The 18813-nt window shown below is 33.3% G+C and overlaps 2 protein-coding genes across 3 annotated transcripts; both read left to right on the top strand.

The window, feature by feature from the left end:
- Nucleotides 1-667: 667 nt before the first annotated feature.
- On the top strand, nt 668-17692 carry LOC106064751 (uncharacterized). 2 transcript variants are annotated; one of them, XM_013223362.2, is made up of 10 exons: nt 668-797; nt 10538-11084; nt 11707-11836; nt 12354-12574; nt 13266-13316; nt 13683-13806; nt 14248-14357; nt 14466-16569; nt 16926-17038; nt 17226-17692. In XM_013223362.2, the coding sequence occupies exons 2-9, from the start codon at nt 10556-10558 to the stop codon at nt 17032-17034; spliced, it is 3378 nt and encodes a 1125-aa protein (XP_013078816.2). In that variant the 5' UTR covers nt 668-797; nt 10538-10555; the 3' UTR covers nt 17035-17038; nt 17226-17692. The 2 variants fall into 2 exon arrangements, with proteins under 2 accessions (XP_013078816.2, XP_055875886.1); XM_056019911.1 differs by having other exon boundaries at nt 669-739; nt 10536-11084.
- LOC129924550 (uncharacterized) lies at nt 2472-7357 on the top strand. Its single transcript, XM_056019913.1, has 4 exons — nt 2472-2492; nt 4134-6594; nt 6723-7033; nt 7142-7357. The coding sequence occupies exons 2-3, from the start codon at nt 4143-4145 to the stop codon at nt 6833-6835; spliced, it is 2565 nt and encodes an 854-aa protein (XP_055875888.1). The 5' UTR covers nt 2472-2492; nt 4134-4142; the 3' UTR covers nt 6836-7033; nt 7142-7357.
- Nucleotides 17693-18813: the final 1121 nt, after the last annotated feature.

Below are 18813 nucleotides of genomic sequence, written 5' to 3'. Positions count from 1 at the left end.
CTTCCCTAGTGCTATTAGAGCATGGAATGGGTTGCCTGAGCTAGCCAGGAAAACCATGGCAGTGACTTGGCAGAATTTAGGTCATTGGTTAATATGCATGACTAAATGCATGACGCGTAGGACGTAATAATCTTCTTTTTTTTAAAGTAACGTCTGTGTTATATAAGATATATATATATATAAGATGTAAAAATGTTTGTAAGTTAAATTTTTTTTTTCAGAATTTTTTTTTTTAAATTTTCCGGAAAATCATAGATCTATATGTCTTGAAAATCTTTTCGCGCCCCTCTGCATGTGGATCCACTCTGAGAGTGGTGCCATTTGATAGAGCACGATGCCTACTTGTTTCTCACTACGCCTATGATCTATATTACCAAGCTATATATTTTTTTATTCTGAGTAGGCCTAAATGGGCGTAACCAGGATTTTTTTCGGGGAATAGGGGGAGAGATGGCATTGGGGACGAGTAATTTTTTTTTTAAATCTACCATTTATTTATATACTAAGAACGAAGTAATCGCTTTAACAAAAGTCATTTGTTTCATATAGGAGGTATTATCTTAAAAATAAACTTTTAAAAATATTACTTGTTATTTGTAGACATTGTAGCCAGGCCATAGAGTATTATTGTAAAATAAATAAAATAATAGATCCGTTAATTCAAATTTTTGATTTTTAACTTCTTAATGGCGGCGACTCTTAGCTGTCATATTGAGTTCAACGCTAAACGTACAATCTAGTAATAAATTGTATAATATCCTGAATTCTCATAATTTTGTTTAAAAAAACTCATTTTGGTAAAGCATATGTGTATAACTTATATATAAACATAGATCTAGATCTAATTCGTATAGATTTAGAATCTCTAACTCAAACCCCGGATCTCTTCGACTGTTCAGTCTCTTGACCTAGATTCTAGATTAACTATTAACTAGTCAAGTTAATAGATCTAGATTCTAGACTACATGTGCTAGAATAGATCTACTAAACTAGAATCTAGATCTATATTAATCTATATACTATAAGTAACTATATTAACTATATACTAGATCTATATTTATTCTGTAAGTAGATCTAGATCTATATAGTCTAGACCTAGAATTTCTAGATTTCAGTAGAGATGTAGACTTTATACTTTATTCTATATAATATTATTAAATATATAGAATATACTAATATAGATCTAGTAATATAGATCTATAATATATAGTAGATTCTTATATTAGGCACACCGTATTCGGGAACTAGGTCAAATTTTTATTTTATTTTTTTATTTGGTGACGGATTAACTTACAAAAAAACTGAAAGCAGATTCTTATTCTGCAACTAAAGGACTATAAAAATAAAATAGCTGTGTTTCTTTGAATTACCACTCATAGTCAAGATTTTATTTTAAAATAAATCAGGTCAATTCATGCTCCTATATAGTATAATAAACGCAGTTTTTGTGCTTTCTCCTTTAGCACACATCGAGCACCGTTTAGAAACACCACTATGTTATTGCTAATAAATTATATCTGTGTTAATTAAAAATTATTTAGATTGTATTAAAAGAAGTAGATTCACTTCTGCAATATGTATTTATAGTATATTGCCTATCTCTCTCTCTCTCTCTAGATATATATATATATATATGAGTGTTTCTCCAGTACTGGTTACAACTAGGTGTTGGTTCACTAAAAAGTCCGTATTTCATAAGATTGTTATTCAAATGTGACAATTTGCATTACATTGCATTAAGAAATGGTTAATCTATAAATTTTGATATTTTGAGCTCATAAGGTGCTAGGGAAATATTGAAATTGTAAAAAATGTGTGAAATTACTACCCAAAATGGCGGCTTTTGATGTAACACGGAACACCATAGTATGATTGAATTAATATCGTACTAAAACCAAGGGGCATAAAACTTCCATCTTTGTTGGGATATGTTAACAAGATCCTCATATTTCAATGTCATTATTTAGTTTTTCTCAAGGTTATCAAAGTATTGATTAAACACGGCCACAAAAAGGCGTTTGAGGCGCATCGCGATGTGTCCCACTTTATACGGAATTACAATCCTCTATGAATTGTAAACAAGAAATAAATAATATGCTCAACATTGCATTTCTGTTACAACAAGCATTAAAGATTTCTTTTAAAGTATTTTTTTTTGTTAAAAGCTTTCTAAACATGCATAACGAGCTTAAAATAGGTCGAGGCGTCCCAGATGAAGCGCCTGTGCTGCGTGTGTTAAGAATGGGATTATTTTTCCCACGACACTACTTTTTATGAATGAGAGTTCTTTTGAGCATCACAGGTATTGTGTAGAACAAAAAAAGTGCCGCTTCCGCTGGAAATACTAGCGTAGTAATTAACAGGAGTACTTAAACAATAGCGTGTCCCACAATTAACCATTGATGCGCCCCAAGCGTCGACACGATCAATCGCCGGCAATCTTGTACAAACATCTCATTTAAACTGTTTTTTGTGGAACAACAACCCATCAGGTACGTAGATATTTCATTATTCTACTGAAATTTAAGCTTATTACGTATAAGTTTGATTGCAATATCCTAATCGAAGTGCTTTTTTTAGAACGAGGTTACTAGATTTAGCCATTCAATCATGACGTCACGTGAAGCGTCTTGAATACAATTTAGTCTTAAATCGTAAAGTTAATCAATTTTAAAGCCTGTTACTAAACAAAAAGTTTATATTTCCTAAACAATTATGTTGATGTAATAGTAGACGTGTGAAAGAATTAAAAATAATCTACATTTTTTTATTTTGAGAAGTAAATTGGGTTAGGCATTGAGGCGTTCCATGGGACCCCGTGTTGGTGTTTTCCATGCATAAATTATGACGTCACGTGTAGCGTCTAGTACGAGTTCAGGGTATATTAAGTTTTCTTTATTCATGGAAAGTTTCAATCAAGATTAAATGATTTTTATGTATGTAATAAAATATTTTCATAATTAATAATTTTAAATGAACATTTTTTGATATATTTCAATATATATTTTTTTGAAATTTTACTTATCATCGTTTGGGGCGTTTCAGTGGACAACACTTCGTTTGTTTACAAATGGTGTCCTAGTTTGCGTCTGTTAAGTCCAAATAGATTTTAGTGATATTTTGTTAAAGATTTTACAGTATCAGATAATATTAGCTATATTAAATAAATAAAACGATAGTGTTTAAGAAATATTAAATAATTTAAAATTTGTACTTAATACTGTAAAGAATATTTAGATCTAATTGATTTTCCGTTTGAGGCGCATCTCGGACACTTGTCTTTAAAACTTAATCTAGTCTAGATCTAGACCTAATGATCTAGACCTAATTATGTAATTCATCATATAGATTTACTCTAGACTAGACCTAGATCTAATTATGTAATTCATCATCTATATTTACTCTAGACTAGACCTAGATCTAGATGTAATTATGTAATTCATCATCTAGATTTACTCTAGACTAGACCTAGATCTAATTATGTAATTCATTATCTAGATTATTCTAGATTTACTCTAGACCTAGATCTAATTATGTAATTCATTATCTAGATTATTCTAGATTTACTCTAAACCTAGATCTAATTATGTAATTCATTATCAAGATTTAGACTTTAGATCTAGACTAGATAGTGGAAATAAGTAGATTATTAGGGAATTAGATTAGATCTTATAATGAATCTAGACTCGTGACTCTAGACTAGGTCATTAATGACTAGATTTAGAATCTAATTATAGATAATAAATAATAGATTCTTTCTTTCAATAGACAAGTATCTCTAGAATAATCTAGATCTATAATTCTATATTATAGTATTTTTTATAGACCTATATTGAAATGTAGATTGTATCTAGAAAATTTTGGTTTAACCTTAACTTAATTTCCATTGTATTTTTTATACAGAATATTGTATTCAGTTCTTTTAGTCTACCACTGAATGATTGTAACTTAAGTTATATAATACGAATTAACTGTACTAGTCCTACACCATTGAGTCTATCCCTATAAAGCAATTATGGGCATTACTAGACTCGATTTAAATAATGCACCAATATATATTATATGTTTACGAGTGCTATTAGTACATAATAGATCTAATTATTTTGATACTAATAAATTTTTATCAATTACAGATTTCAGTAATGGAGCTATCTGTTAGAGTTTCAAAGCGTTTACAAGCCAAGAAAGACTCTCTAAATATACAAGCATCAGAGCCTGAGTCATTTCTAAATGTACTAGTACCAGAGCCTGTGTCGCTAAAAAATGTCACTCAAAATAATGTTTCTGGGTTGACACCTAGTGCTATAAGGTATAGAAGACACAGGGAAAAACTACAAGCTGATCCAGAAAAATTTGCTGCTTTCAAGGAAAAGGATAGAAAACGAAGTGTGCTTTACAGACAAAATATTACACCAGAAAAGAGAGAAAGAGCTCGACTTTTAAGTAATTTAAGAACACAAAAATGCAGACAAAAAAAGAAAGAACTAGGTCTCCCTCTTAATGAAAAAAAAGTAAAACCTGAAACACGTGCTGCTGTTTTAGAGCGAAGAGAAAAAGAGAGGTTGAGAAAAGCTGCATACAGGGCCAAGTTAAGCCCACATGAAAAAGCCTGGATAAACAGAAAACGCAAAGAAAGAAAACAGCAAGCTAATAGTCCACAAGCTAATAGTCCCCTTTGTGTCAACTCTGCAGAGGTTGGCGAATCACTTGGTACTGGATTCCAGACTCCAGTGGCAAAAAGAATGGCTGTTTCAAGGGCTTTGATGAAATTACCTAGATCACCTAAGAAATATGCTGCAGTTGTTGAAGGTCTCTCACAAATACGCTCCCCAAGAAGAAGTAAAGCTCTCCAAGACATAGGCTTTCTGCGTCTACCTGAGAGAAGAAAGCTCATCTTTCTAAACAACATTAATGAAAGCATCAAAACCTATCTACACTCTACCAGCAAAAAAAGGAGTCAGATGTCTAATGCTCGCAGACAAATACTCTGCAACATCCTTACTAAGTATAACAAATTCAGAGGTTGTGCTACTCATTTCAAACATTTTGGTTTTTCAAGAAGTTTTATGTCCAAGTGCAAATCACAAAACATAGCAAGAAAAAAACGAAGTGATTGCATTACACAAAATGCCTTGGAAACAATTCACAACTTTTACAGCAGAGAGGATGTCTCAAGAACTGATCCATCTCAATCATCTGTGAGTGCACGAACTGGAAAACCTAAACGCTTCATGCAGAAAACGCTGAAGGAGGCATATACTCAATTGAGTACTCATGCACCCACATTAAAGGTATCGTTCTCAAAGTTTGCTAAATTGAAACCATTTATGACAAAAGCTACTCAACATAATAAGATGCAGTCTTGCTTATGTGAGTTCTGTATGAAGATTTTTCTTTATATGGAGGGCATTAATAAGTTTCTAATCAAAAAAGGACACAGAGAGCTGACATTAAAAAATCTAGCTTCATCACTTGACTTAACTCTATGCCCAAGAACTAATGCCAATTGTTTTCATAAGCTGCAGTGCATTGAAAGATCATGTAGCAACTGTGGTGTGGATTTAATTAACAAGTATTTTGAGCCTTTAAAAAATTGCATGGATGAATTAGCAGAATGGAGCATCTGGTCAAAGATGACAGATGAGTATGTTCAGAGTGATGGTACACTGCGAAAGGTAATAAAGTGGCGACCAGTAAATAAAGAAGGCCCTTTCAATGACCTAGTAACATCAATGCAGAAAGATTTGGAAAAATTCAGCCTTCATCTTTTTACAGCTAACTGGCAACAGCAGCAGTTTGCAGATTTGAAACAAGATTTACCATGTGACTGGCTTTTGCTAGTTTCTGATTTTGGTCAAAATTTCACATGCCACCACCAGGATGAAATCCAAGGTGCACACTGGGCTCGAACAGAGGTCACTATTCACCCAGTAGTGAGCTACTACAGAGACAAAGATTTGATAGTCAAAGAAAGCATGTTTTTTTTATCAAATGACCTAAAACATGATGGCCATGCATCACAACACTTTCAAATGAAAGTGATTTATGAGTTAGCTAATCGTGGTCATGCTTTCACTAAAGTTATCAGTTTTAGTGATGGATGTGCAGCACAGTACAAAGGAAAATTAAATTTTGTAGACTTATCTTTCTCAAAGGAAGATACAAATGTGTCCATAGAGAGGCACTATTTCGGTAGTCGCCATGGAAAAGGGCCATGCGATGCTGAAATAGGTGTTGTTAAAAAAAATGCTACATTGGCCATTAAAAGAAGAATGGCCATTATTTCTGATGCAAAGGGGCTATTCCTTTGGGCAAAAGAAAACATGACAAAGGCAGAGCCTACAAGTAAAAGAACATTTTTCCTTGTGGAACAAGGAGAAATCAATCGAGACAGGCCTGACAGGTCCAACGAAAAGATTCGAAGCCTTCAGGGATCGAGGTCAGTCCATGCAGTGAGAGGTATTACACCTTACAATATTGCCTACAGAAAAAGAAGCTGTTTCTGCTTTCCTTGCAGAAATTCAGATGGCAGTCAGTGCCTGCATGATGAAATATGTGGATCTTGGAATATGTTCAAACTTCAGAAACAGAATGGTAAGTACTGTACTTTTATTTATTTATTTATTTTTTAAATAGCCATTTTACAATTATCCGAGAAAACATATTATTCTTTTTAAAATTACTTAACTGATTTCTAAATGTAATTGTTTCTTTTTCTTCAGTGGTGCAATCTCAATCAAATCTTGAATCCTCTTTGGATGTCAGTCCCATATGCTCAAATTCAAAGGTAAAGAGCTTTTACATACAGTATAAGCATTTTAACATTTTTCATTGAATCTTATGTTACCTGTATTGTATAAGTTGTTTTTTTAATAATATACCCTGCTAAATAATTTTTGACTCATTTCAGTCGAATTTAAGTATTTCAGCCCCATGTTGTTGTTTTTTCAGGCCCAAACAAATTCCTTCACAAATCAAAAGTACATTGTAAATAGCTGTGTGATTGTCAAGTATGGGGAAATATTCTATCCAGGTATAATTTTTTGCACTGTGTACCTTTTACATTCAATAAACAAGTTCAAAGTATGTTTTAGATTGAAGTATTAACTTTTTCAACATTGCTGGTAATTTTTTCTAACAGGAGTTGTGACAGAAGTCCTGGATGATCAGCGCAGAATAAATTTTTTAAAAAGGCACAGAAATAAAAGAGATATATTTGTATACCCAGAAGTGCAGGACATACAATTAGTGTATGCAGACATGATTGTTACTGAAGTGATGTTGATACCAAATGGCAATAGTTTGAGAGAGTGGAGAGTGGAAGGTTTTGATTTCTGAATAAAATTTGTGTACAGTTTTATGCCTTTTTTCTTTCTTTTTTTTTTTTAAACCTTTTTCTGTGTGTTAAAACTAACAAAACATATAAAATATATATTTGTCAATCATTAAAAATATTAATGACAATTTACTTGTGCACAGATAAAACAAAAATTTAAACTTTTAAACATTATTTTAAAAAATGGTGTCCCATGAAGCACCCGCAACATTTTGTGAAATTGAAGCAGCATTTTTACAAATGGGTACTTTATGACTAGAGTAGTGAACTTAATAATAAGTCTAATGGATCACTCTAGTGCAAAAATAAAATAATTTCTATATTCTCACAGAATATCTTTTTAAAAAACTTTAACTTGTAGTGTCACAGGTGCTACGGTGTCCCATTTTTTGAATTGAGCTCAAATCCACTTTTTTTATGCAAAAGCATAAATTTCAGTATCTAAAGTCTAGTAACAATAAAGACAGTTATATTATGCTAAAATACAATGAATTTATCAATTGGTAGTTCTTAAATTATCAAGTGGTGTCCCGGTGATGCACCTGTGACGCAAAAGGGGGTACCCCTTGAATAGACACTGCTGTCAAAATCTACATCTTGCAATTCATTTTCTATTGATAAATTCTTAAAGTGAACTGGTTGAAGAAGTGAATACAGTTGAAATGAAACCAAAAACTTCAACTTTAATTTTTAGCATAATGTGACACTTTTTGGCACCAGTACTGGAGAAACACTCATATATATATATATATTATATATATGCCTACCTACATAATCTATGTGTAGAAACAGACAGAAATAAATCTATATAATTATAGATCTATAAATTAAATATATTATAATTTAATAAAGATGATATTTTCAACTAGGCTACATGTATTCTCTCTCTCTTTCTTTTAATTCCCATCCAAGAAGGACCCTCTTCTTTTCATAATTTGGATGTTCGTTGTGTTACACCTTAACATCCCCTCCCTCCCATAGATGCTTATAATTCTTTTCATGACTCTCTCCCCCTTCCCTGCACTGCCTGTATGATAGGTTGTGACACTACAAGTTTAGTCTGTATACCTCTCCTCACCACCAGCACTCGCCTGGCGTGATCACCTGCAGTGGGCATGGTCTCTGGCTTCAAATTAGCAGCCCGCACTTTTTCTTTCATTCATAAATTATATATTCTAGATATCTCGATCTAGGTCACATTTATTTATTGAAAAAAATCATAGATTTATTAATCCCAATAATATTTCTTAATACGATTTTGCCTTGTGCACTATAGGAGAATGTGTTTAATTATTATTCATTGAAACACCTCCTTTTTTAATTTTATTTAACAGCTAACAGTATGAATGTGATTGGAATGTCTTTCTAAAGATGTTTGGAAGCTTATTTTGATAGATCCACCAGCCTACGATCAAACAGGCTCATAATATAGCCTTCATCCCTTATATGGGTATGAATTGCAGGGGGAGGTTTAAACAATAGCTTTACATACTTGGTTACCGAGAATCTAAAAAACTGCCATCTGCTTTGGAAAAGCGGAACAAAAATACAGGAACTAATCTAAAATTGGACATGCACTGTCCCGAAACATTGTTTTTAGCTCCAAACATAAAAACAAATTAATTATAAACAAAAAAAGCGACGTGTTTCTTAAAGGAGAATTCGATGAGCTGTGCCTAATATAAGAAGCTACTATAGATCTAGATCTATTTAGAGTTTAGTTCTTATTTAATTATTTTAATATTCAAATTCAAGACATTCAAGTTATTCTTGACAAACTCATCATTATCATAGTGATACTCATAGGCATGTCACATACTGACATAGATTCTAAAGATAGACTTAGATACATGATCATGTATTCTACTTTTGTAGATTAAAAAGATAAAGATCTAATACTTATTATACTAGTTTATAAATAGATTCATGGTCGGATCTAGATCTAGATTCTAGAGATCTTATCATTCATGTCTTATTAGACTCTAACTCTATAGATATAGAATCTAGATTAAAAATTCTAATTCTAGATCTCATAGAATCTAGATTATTCTAATTCTAGATCTTATGATCCATCATTATCTATATGTCTTTTTTATGAGATCTAGATCTAAGTGTTCCATTGAATTGTCAGAATGTGCGGAATGTTCTGTTAATGAAAAAGAAGTGTGTTCCATTAAATTTAAATACTCAGAATAGACCGAAAGTGCGCATTAATCTAATGGTGTTAAGGAAAAAGTTTGGGAAACACTGTTCTAGATTATAGTCTAGAATCTCTAGATAGAGGCATAGATGTGGTCTATATTTATATTTTATATTATAATTATTTGCATATTGTCATTGTTGCTGAAGTCTAGCTCTGTTAGACTTGTTAGAGTCTAGTAGATAATAAATGTAGATTCTAGATAGATCTTGTCAATTTAGATCGAGGTTATTCTAGATAAAGAGATTAATAGATCTATATAATAGTCATATAAAAAAATATATTTTATAAGTCATTATAAGTATAGAAGATAGTAGTATAGTAGTAGTAGTGCTAGATCTAGTAGTACATAATCTTTGAGTATTTTTTTTTTAGAAATCGAACTAAATCTAGAATCTAGCTTATTTCTAGTTCTATGAACTAAAAATAGCTCTAAAAGCTGCCTTCAGTTAAGTTTCTAGCACTGCAATATTACATTGTTGAGAATGAGTGAGTGTTTAACCTAGAGATGTGTTGCATTTTTATAAAAATTAATGGAAAGACAAGAACATAGCAGATTGTAATGATTGGATGTTTTATTTATCACTTTTGTTGTATAAAAAGTAAATTCATAGGATATTTTTATTTTACAGGATCCTAAAGTATTTTAAATTTAAATTGTAAAAGTTTCAATGACTTTAATAATTCAAAGAACTGATTATAATGCCTACTGGAAACACAACTCATAAGCTTCAAATCCCTGTGTCTCATGTATACATAAAGTCATTTCCATCCTTCTAGTGTGTTGGTCTACTATAATCTCTCTCTATGTCAATTCACAGAGTTCTGGCTATTTGAAATTCTCCACACATCATATAATATATATAAACACATATATATATTTATATAAATATATATATATATATATATGTTAATTTTTTTTTTCAAATAGAACATTCAAATACTAAAGCATCTTTTTTATTTATTTGTTGTAAATTTATGTTTCCTATTTTTTAACAGAGTCTGTTTTATTGTTCAACATGCCAAGAGCAAAACAAGCTAGTAGATCAAAGAAAAGAGCTACACGTAACTCAAAATCAGCTGCTGAAGATGTTTCAGAGCCAATGGAACAGTCTGATAATTGCCAGTCAGCAGATAACTTAAATGATAGCCAGCAATCACAGGATCTAAATGAAAGTAAAGCATCTAGTCAGTTAAATGACACTCATACATCAGAACAACTGGATGACAGCCTTATCTCAGATCAACCAGCTCAGGATTCAGAGATGGTAGATGATTTGAGGGAAAATGTTAATGGAAAAGATGGTAATAACACGGAGGCTATTGAGACCATCAATGAAAGCTCAAATCCTGACACATCGGATAAGGCTGGAAATAAAAGCCAAGAGTCAGAAAATAATGAAAAGTCTTTGCAGGAGTTGGAAAATGCTCAGTCAAAATCACCAGAGGATTCTAGTGAACACAGAATAGCCAAAAGATTTGCTGAAGAACCTATTATACCATATAAGCCACATGATTTCCCAGTTGTAAATTGCAGTTCATTAATTGGTTTGTTAGTTTTTTTTTTCTTATTGAATATTAAGTTATAAGATGCTCATTGTTAAATGTCTTAGTGAGAAGCTTATCTTTTTTAGTAAATATTAAGTAAAAAAAGAGAAAAGCAAACAAAAAAGTTGTACTTCTTATATATCAATTATCACCTATCCAATACTGAATAAAAACTTTGTTGGTTCTTTTTTTTAATAATGAAAATAAAAATAGAAGTCTATTTGAAGTTTATTTAGTTGTCTTTTGAGCCCTTTGAACTATATTAATTTAAAAAAAATCTTTTTTCTTTCTGTTAGCTTAAAAAGAAAGTTATCTCAGATTTGTTTTTTTTTCCCTAAATCTTTCAAAGCACAAGTTTAGTAGGCTGTTTCTCCTCACACTTCCTTAACTATAGAATTATGCAGTAAGGGTCAATGTAAGACAGTTTTGAGTATCACATCATTAATGATTATGAAGATGCATATATATTAACATATATGACATACATATTTATATATAAACAAACAAAAATAAATTAAGTTCTAAAAGTTTGAGTTCACAATAAATTGATTTTTTTAATATTTTTTTTTTTGCTAGGAAGAAATAGTTCTTTATAAAAAAATGACTATGCTTTTGTTTACAGAAAAATGGGACTGGCACATTAAGATCTTTCCTGTTGATCAAGCGGATATCAGAAGGAATTCTCTCATTTCAGCAGCTAAAGCTGCAGAAGAAACTTGGTTTCACCTTGATAAGAAAAAAAATGAAATGGGGTAAGAGTCGTCTCCGTCTTCGTAGATAAAATAACCCCATGACATGAATGGGGAAGACAACTCCAATGAATATTACTAATTGGCCAAGATTATCAGCCTAGCATCTGAATGGGTCTAAAGGAAACATTTGTTCTGCCTAAACATAGTTTTTATACAATTAGTTGTCCTACTAGATCATGATGTATTTTGTTAAAAATTAATGTTAGTTTTGAATAATATAATATTGTTTGCCAAAAAACTTCAAGTGGTGCTATTTTCTTTCACCAACACATAAATAATAAAATGTTAATAAGAAAAATGTACATTGTATATTATGTTAGGATGTCTTACATGCACAATTATGTCTTTGAAAGTAAAAGGACACATCCTTCCCTGGTGTCCTGACACCATTATAATAAGTTTTCATCCAGACTGTTTTTCACCAACTTTTCCAGTATTGTTATAGTTTACTAAAATACAATATCTCAAAATGTTTTCATTTAAAAAGTCCATTAACTATTCTATTTTTGTGAACTAGTGTCTACAATCTGTGTGCCAAAAACTACACTGATGCTTCTGAAGTCATGCTGAAAATCATGCAGACTCCTATGACATACAGATATATTACAGTTCAGCTTACCAGACGAGAACCTAATAAAGCTTCAGTTGACCAAACCAAAGAAACCTTTGTAGAGAGTGAATCATGTGATTTACAGCAGGAACTAGACAAATTGCCTCGAACTGAGATTGCAGAAACAGGTAAATAATGAAATAATATGGGAGACAACCCTAATGAAAAATTGGTATGCTGTGAGCCTTATGCAGATACTGCTATGCTGATGGTCCCAACATGAATGAGATATCTAATATCCATTGGGTCACATCATCTGCTTGAAAAGAGGGGGGGGGGCTGCTGTGGGTGACACTATTCTCAGGTTTTCATCTCATTTCTGTGAGATTAACTATAGTCGCTCTGTGACTATAAGTGGCCATATTAACATGGTGCTAGTAGAGGGTACAAATATAATTTATGGTACTGTATATTTTTATCTTAATAACAGACGGGGGGGGGGGGGGGGGGGGGGGCTGTTCACTGCACTGATATTTTACATTTACATGGATTGCAAAGTTTTTCTCAAATTTTGTTGGTCAAAATTTGATGTTTAAACTTTAGGCATGGTGCCTGAATAATTATTTGATTGGTTGTCAAATGAAGGATCTCAATTAATAAGCCTAGTGAATACTTTGTATTGAAATTTTCAAAACAGAAATCTTGTGAATGGGAGTTGAATTAGATGGATTCCAGAACAAACTCATACCCAATAATAGAATAAATATTCTTTTGAAGAATTGACATTAAAAATTTACCAGTTAAAAAAAAACCTATAAATTCTCAATGCATTTTTTTTAGGAATAATTATGACATCTAATTACTTTTTTTTTTTTGCAGCTGTTCTTTTGTTAGACTTCATGTACATTCAAAGTTTTGACAATAAAGAAGGTAGGTCATAATATGCTCTGTTTAAAAAATGCCATGACTCATGAAAGTTGAATTTAAAAAAAAATGAAAGAAAATAAAATGAGCTTAGTGCAGTCTTTTTATTTATGGGAAATACTATATTTTGTTTCAGATGTGATGCAGGTTTGTATTAGACTTTATTGTTGAACTTAAGAATTTCTTAGCTACATTTTTTAAATGTCTTGATGTTATTTAGTTCATATTAAGAAATACTACCAAATCTCTCCGTTATCACTTAAGGAAGTCATTAGCATCTTGTGCTGACGACTTTGTCACACACACTTCCCACCCCGTTCCATTATCCAATCCTTGACCATATCTCCTACCACCATCTCCATTATATTTCAGGCAAGGAGAAGAAACGCTCACTGTTTGTGAAATATTTGCCAGAGGGCACTACGAAAGAGCTGCTCAATGTGCTCTTTCCACTTGCTAATAATTTGGACATCATAAAGACCGGAAATGGTCGTAGGTGAGTAAAGGCGGCAGTATCAGGGCACAGTGTGCTGGTGAAAGATCCGCCCTGTGACCCTGAGCAAAACTGGCTGGCCAAGGATTTCTTGCTCACCTTACACGACCTCAGCTCAAAACAGGACATCTAGCTTAACATAAGTATTCTATGTATACACTGTGGATATTTTAATGAAAAAAAAAAGATTGTTTGTTTCTGAGAATTGAAACGATATTATATTGGTGTAAATGAAGTTGAATTTAAATCTCATATGGAGACAGTTTGAAAAACTTAGTCTACTTGTAGTTATTTTTTTTTTTTTTTTTTTTTATAAATATTTTATTTTTTGTAGTTCTCACGTTCTGGCCAGATATGTTTGGACATTCAATTGCTGAACTGAAGTTTAAAAATTCATATTCATTATTGAAAACAAGTAATAACCTTTTTACATTTTTCTTGCAGCGCTGGAGATTTAAATGTTACAGAGACCAACAATATCATTGGTTATTGCAAGTCTTATGTTGCTATCAATGTCAATGGTGCTAAGAATATCTTCTTAGATTGGAAAGAAGGTACATTTAAACAACATATTTCTTATACTTAAGTTTAAGTTTATGACAGTAAGTCTAATAACTGTGCATTTGACTTATGTTGCTTTATTTGGTAAAATCTCTTTTTAGAAAACTCTGACTATGATGACAACATGCTGGAGGCAGTGGGGGAATGTCCTTTTGAAGTTTTGCCCAAAAACAATGAAATACTGTATGAGGCTGTGCCAGTGATGGAGGAAGATGAAAGTGTTCAATATCTAAAAAGAAAAAGAGACATAGAAATAGAGCAGCGAAGAAGCAGAAGTAGGTTTGATCAAGGAGGGAGATCAAAACAGGACAAGGGCAGAACTAAGCCTGACTTGCCTAGAGAGAAATCACAAGGCATACGCCCTCTAATGGAAGGATTATCTGTCAAAAGGGAAAAGAGAAGTCGTTGGGACAAAGATGTAGGACCTGCATTTGCTGTGGATGTTTTAAAAAGGCAGATGGCTATGAATGAAAAGATCCAGTCTCAGCTGGCTTTGTTGCAGTCAGCTAGTATTGGAGCAATACCAAGTTTGTTAGATGTTCCAGTTGTGCCAGGTTCCAGGGGTCGAAAAGATAGAAAAAGAGATCGCTTTGAAAGGGAAAGAAAAATTTCTGAAAGCAGCAAGCAGTCTGATAATCGGCAGAGCAGAGAGAGAAATTTAAACAAAAGGGATAGAAGTGGTGAGAGAAGAAATAGTCGAGAAGATAGGGGAGATCACCAAGGTAGAAGTGGACGTTTTGATACTCCCATTCGTGGTAGTCATTTTGGAGGGGGGAACAGGTTTGATGATCGTAGAGGAAGGGGAGGTAGGTTCCCTGATGACCCTTTTATCAACAGAGGTGGACATTTTCCAGGGCCAGGTAGGGGTGGCCATTTTGATTCATTTGGAAGAGATGGACCCAATGAAAGGGGAGGTAACTTTGATGGTCCTCCACGTGGAGGCCCATTTGAACCACCAGGAAGAATGGATGTACCTCCTGGAAGAGGTGGCCATTTTGGGAGAGGAGGTGGGCGATTTGATGGCAAAGGAAGGGGTGGCCAGTTTGAACCCCCAGGAAGAGGTGGCCACTTTGATTCGTCAGGAAGAGGTGGACCATTTGAAGGACCCAGAAGAGGTGGGCATTATGATTCAGCTGGGCGAGGAGGTCATTATGATCCACCTGGACGGGGAGGTCATTTTGATTCATCTGGAAGAGGAGGTCGTTTTGATTCACCTGGAAGAGGTGGCCATTTTGACTCTGCTGGTAGAGGTGGCCGTTTTGATTCCCCTGGAAGAGGAGGTCATTTTGATTCAGCTGGAAGAGGAGGTCATTTTGATTCAGCTGGAAGAGGTGGTAGATTTGATAATCAAGCAAGGGGAGGTGGTAGATTTGATAACCAATCAAGGGGAGGAGGTAGATTTGATAATCAAGCAAGGGTAGGAGGTAGATTTGATAATCAAGGGAGAGGTGGCAGATTTGACGGACAGGGCAGAGGAGTTGCTCGAGGTGGGGGACCTGGTGGATTTGACAATCGAAATAAAGGAAAGAGTTTTGAAAATAGGCCTAATAATAACTTTGGACAGCAAAACACTTATAACCAGCCAAACCTTGGAGCAGGAGGCCAAGACTTTGGGAATCAACAAGGCTATAACTATGCCAACCAGCAGACTGGATATGACACTCAAAATAACTACAATAGCACACAAACTGGCTACAATGCACAGGTGCCATATAGTCAACCAAATGCTTATAACCAAGGCAGCTATGGTACCCAACAGAGTACTGTGACTAACCCAGCGACGGATTATGCTAGTCAGCCAACAGCACAGACTAGTTACACTAACCCAGCGACGCAGCCAGTAACTTATCCTTCACAGCCAGCCATATATAGTGCCCAGCAACCTAGTTATGACCAGACTGCATGGGCTCAAGCCTATGGGGTGCAGCAGCAAGCCAGCTATACAGGGAGCACTGCTACAGGCACTGAAAGTTATTGGGGGCAGCCCGCTGATTACACAAATCAGACCACAGCAACCACCACAGTAAACCAGTCACAAGACTACACACAGGCTTACACCCAGCAGGCTACTGCTACTAACCAAGCAACAAGTTACAATTACAACAATCAGAATGTCACTGGTACAGAGTACACTGCTGATCCTGCTGCAGCGTATGCAAATCAAGGATATTATGCGACTGGACAACAAACTGCTGGTGTCACTGAGTAAGTCAATTTTAACCCATTTCAGTCTTTTAGAAAAAAGATATGGTGGGCAGGGCAATGTCAAGTTTCTCTAGTTATATAACAGTTTTGGGAGGTTATTGAGTGGCTAGAATTATTTTTATTTTTTTCACATCTAATTTGAATTGGATGGAGAATACCCAAGTAACAACAAATTTAACAATTGATTCACAATCAAGGTCATAAGATCAAAAGCATTCAGAAACCAAAATTGTCTTTTTGTGCTTTTACAAGCTAAATAAAAACCACAGATTGACTTAATAATATAGAACAATAGTGAACTTTAGTTGATAATCCCATCTCTCTAGTAATAATTTTTTTGTCTTGCATTTCTCTAGCACTACGTATGGAGCTTATAGTACTCAGGACACTTCAGCATATGGGACAGCTCAGTCAACGCTAACAACAGCTTACAACTTTGCTCAATATCCCAGCAACTCTTCATAAAAAGGTAAACTACACATTAAACATGCTTATGGGTCCTAATGTATACTTTACTACATGAGAAGACTTTCTTAAACCTTTTTCATTATATCTTATACAGCCAAATGTCCTGTCCATTGTTTAGCTGTTTTGTTTTTCTTTAGGCCACTTCAGCCAGCTAATTACCATGCTTTGTATTTTTATTTTCCTTTTAGTGCTGCATGTCTTGATGTTTGACAAGAAAAGATGTCAAAAGTAAACTAAGCAAATGACTTCACTCTGTTTTGAAAGATGTAGATTTCTTGTTTGCTTACACATTGTTGTAGTTGTTTTTTTTTGTTTTCATTTTTTTAATCATCTTGTTTTAATTTTTTAATGCATTGAAGTTTTTTTTTTAATGCCGAAATCTCATAAGTATAAACAGTCAAAATTTCTTTTATTAAATATTCAAATTTATAATCATTCCATAGAAACTAGATGATGTTGAAATTGTTTTTAGATTGCAAGTTGTAGGCCAAGACAAAACCATTTTTTTTTGTTGATTGAGAGCCTAGGCAAAGGAATTGTTAAATTTTTACAATTACAATTGTTACCGTTAGTCATTTAGTGGATTCATCAATGATTATAAATTGCTTTTTTTTAACATCACCATTTCTTGTAAATAAACTTAAGAAATCAGTTACATTTTTGTTTGTATTCATAGGATTATTTCTCTTTAGCCATGTTTATCTGATCCTTATGCAGTACAGGATAGTATAATTCTACAAGACTCTTAACTCTACTTTTAATAATTCTTTACAGTATTTTTATAATAAAACAGTCAAATTAATTAAAAAAACAAAGGGATTTCCTTTCTAAAGATAAAAAAATGCCATTGTCTTGTCAACAATGTAGTTAATACTATTGAAATCAGATTTATTGTCATTATTAGTTATTGAGATGTAAACACAAGACAAAATCAATTGCAGTGCCAAACATGAGTATGAAAAGTTTTTGAATAAGATCAGCTAAATAAATATGTGACACTTTATATGAATAACTTGATAGTAGTTACGCTGAGGTGGTCAATTGTAGTCAAACTGAATTTCCATTGGATTGGACCAATAAAAATTATCTTGTATATGAAAAAAAAATGCTGAGTTAATCAGAAGTTAAACATGTCTTGCAATGCTCAAATTGACTTTTGGAACATGTAGAGCACACTGGTCACCCACTGCACCCCAAACCCGCTCCAGTTGTATGGACTCATTTCTGCCACTGGACTTAGATAGCAAGGTGTGAGAGAGTGAGGTGGTCTAGAGTAAATCTCCATAATTTTAATAAATTTTCATCAAGCAGGCCACTGTCTCATCTCCCAGCCACATAGATAACAAATGTACCGATATGCTTTTCCTGTAGAAAGTTGTCTCTAACCATTCTGTTCTATGATGAATTTTAGAGCTACACATGACTGATGGCAGTTGTTCTATTTTTCAAGAGTTTCTGGCACAGAATTTATTCAGAATGATGTTAAAAAAAATAAGGAATGGAAATGTAGGAAACGGACCTGTTTAACTATACAATTTTGACATCTTGTGATAAGTATGTACATGCAGAAGCCTATGTTATATACCATATAATTTTAATGATTCTTACCAGATTATACTTAATTAACACGAAGCATTAACATTTAGTTGAAGAAACACTGAAATATTTTGTAAGATGAAACTAAATGTGATTCCTTTTGGTGACACATTCTAATACATAATAACAAGGCCTAACAACATGCCTATCTAATTCCTGATCTTTGTAGGATTTGTTATA

Source organism: Biomphalaria glabrata, chromosome 2 (genome assembly GCF_947242115.1).
Source record: "Biomphalaria glabrata chromosome 2, xgBioGlab47.1, whole genome shotgun sequence".
In the NCBI taxonomy this organism is placed as follows: domain Eukaryota; kingdom Metazoa; phylum Mollusca; class Gastropoda; family Planorbidae; genus Biomphalaria; species Biomphalaria glabrata.
This window is presented reverse-complemented; position numbering and strand designations above follow the sequence as displayed.

Excerpts from the sequence above, each read along its gene's own strand:
- LOC106064751 (XM_013223362.2), top strand. The coding sequence starts at position 10,556 with ATGCCAAGAGCAAAACAAGCTAGTAGATCAAAGAAAAGAGCTACACGT. Across the intron at positions 11,085-11,706 it reads AAATTGCAGTTCATTAATTG|AAAAATGGGACTGGCACATT; the intron begins GTTTGTTAGTTT and ends TTTTGTTTACAG. Across the intron at positions 13,807-14,247 it reads AAGACCGGAAATGGTCGTAG|CGCTGGAGATTTAAATGTTA; the intron begins GTGAGTAAAGGC and ends TTTTTCTTGCAG.
- LOC129924550 (XM_056019913.1), top strand. The coding sequence starts at position 4,143 with ATGGAGCTATCTGTTAGAGTTTCAAAGCGTTTACAAGCCAAGAAAGAC. Across the intron at positions 6,595-6,722 it reads CAAACTTCAGAAACAGAATG|TGGTGCAATCTCAATCAAAT; the intron begins GTAAGTACTGTA and ends CTTTTTCTTCAG.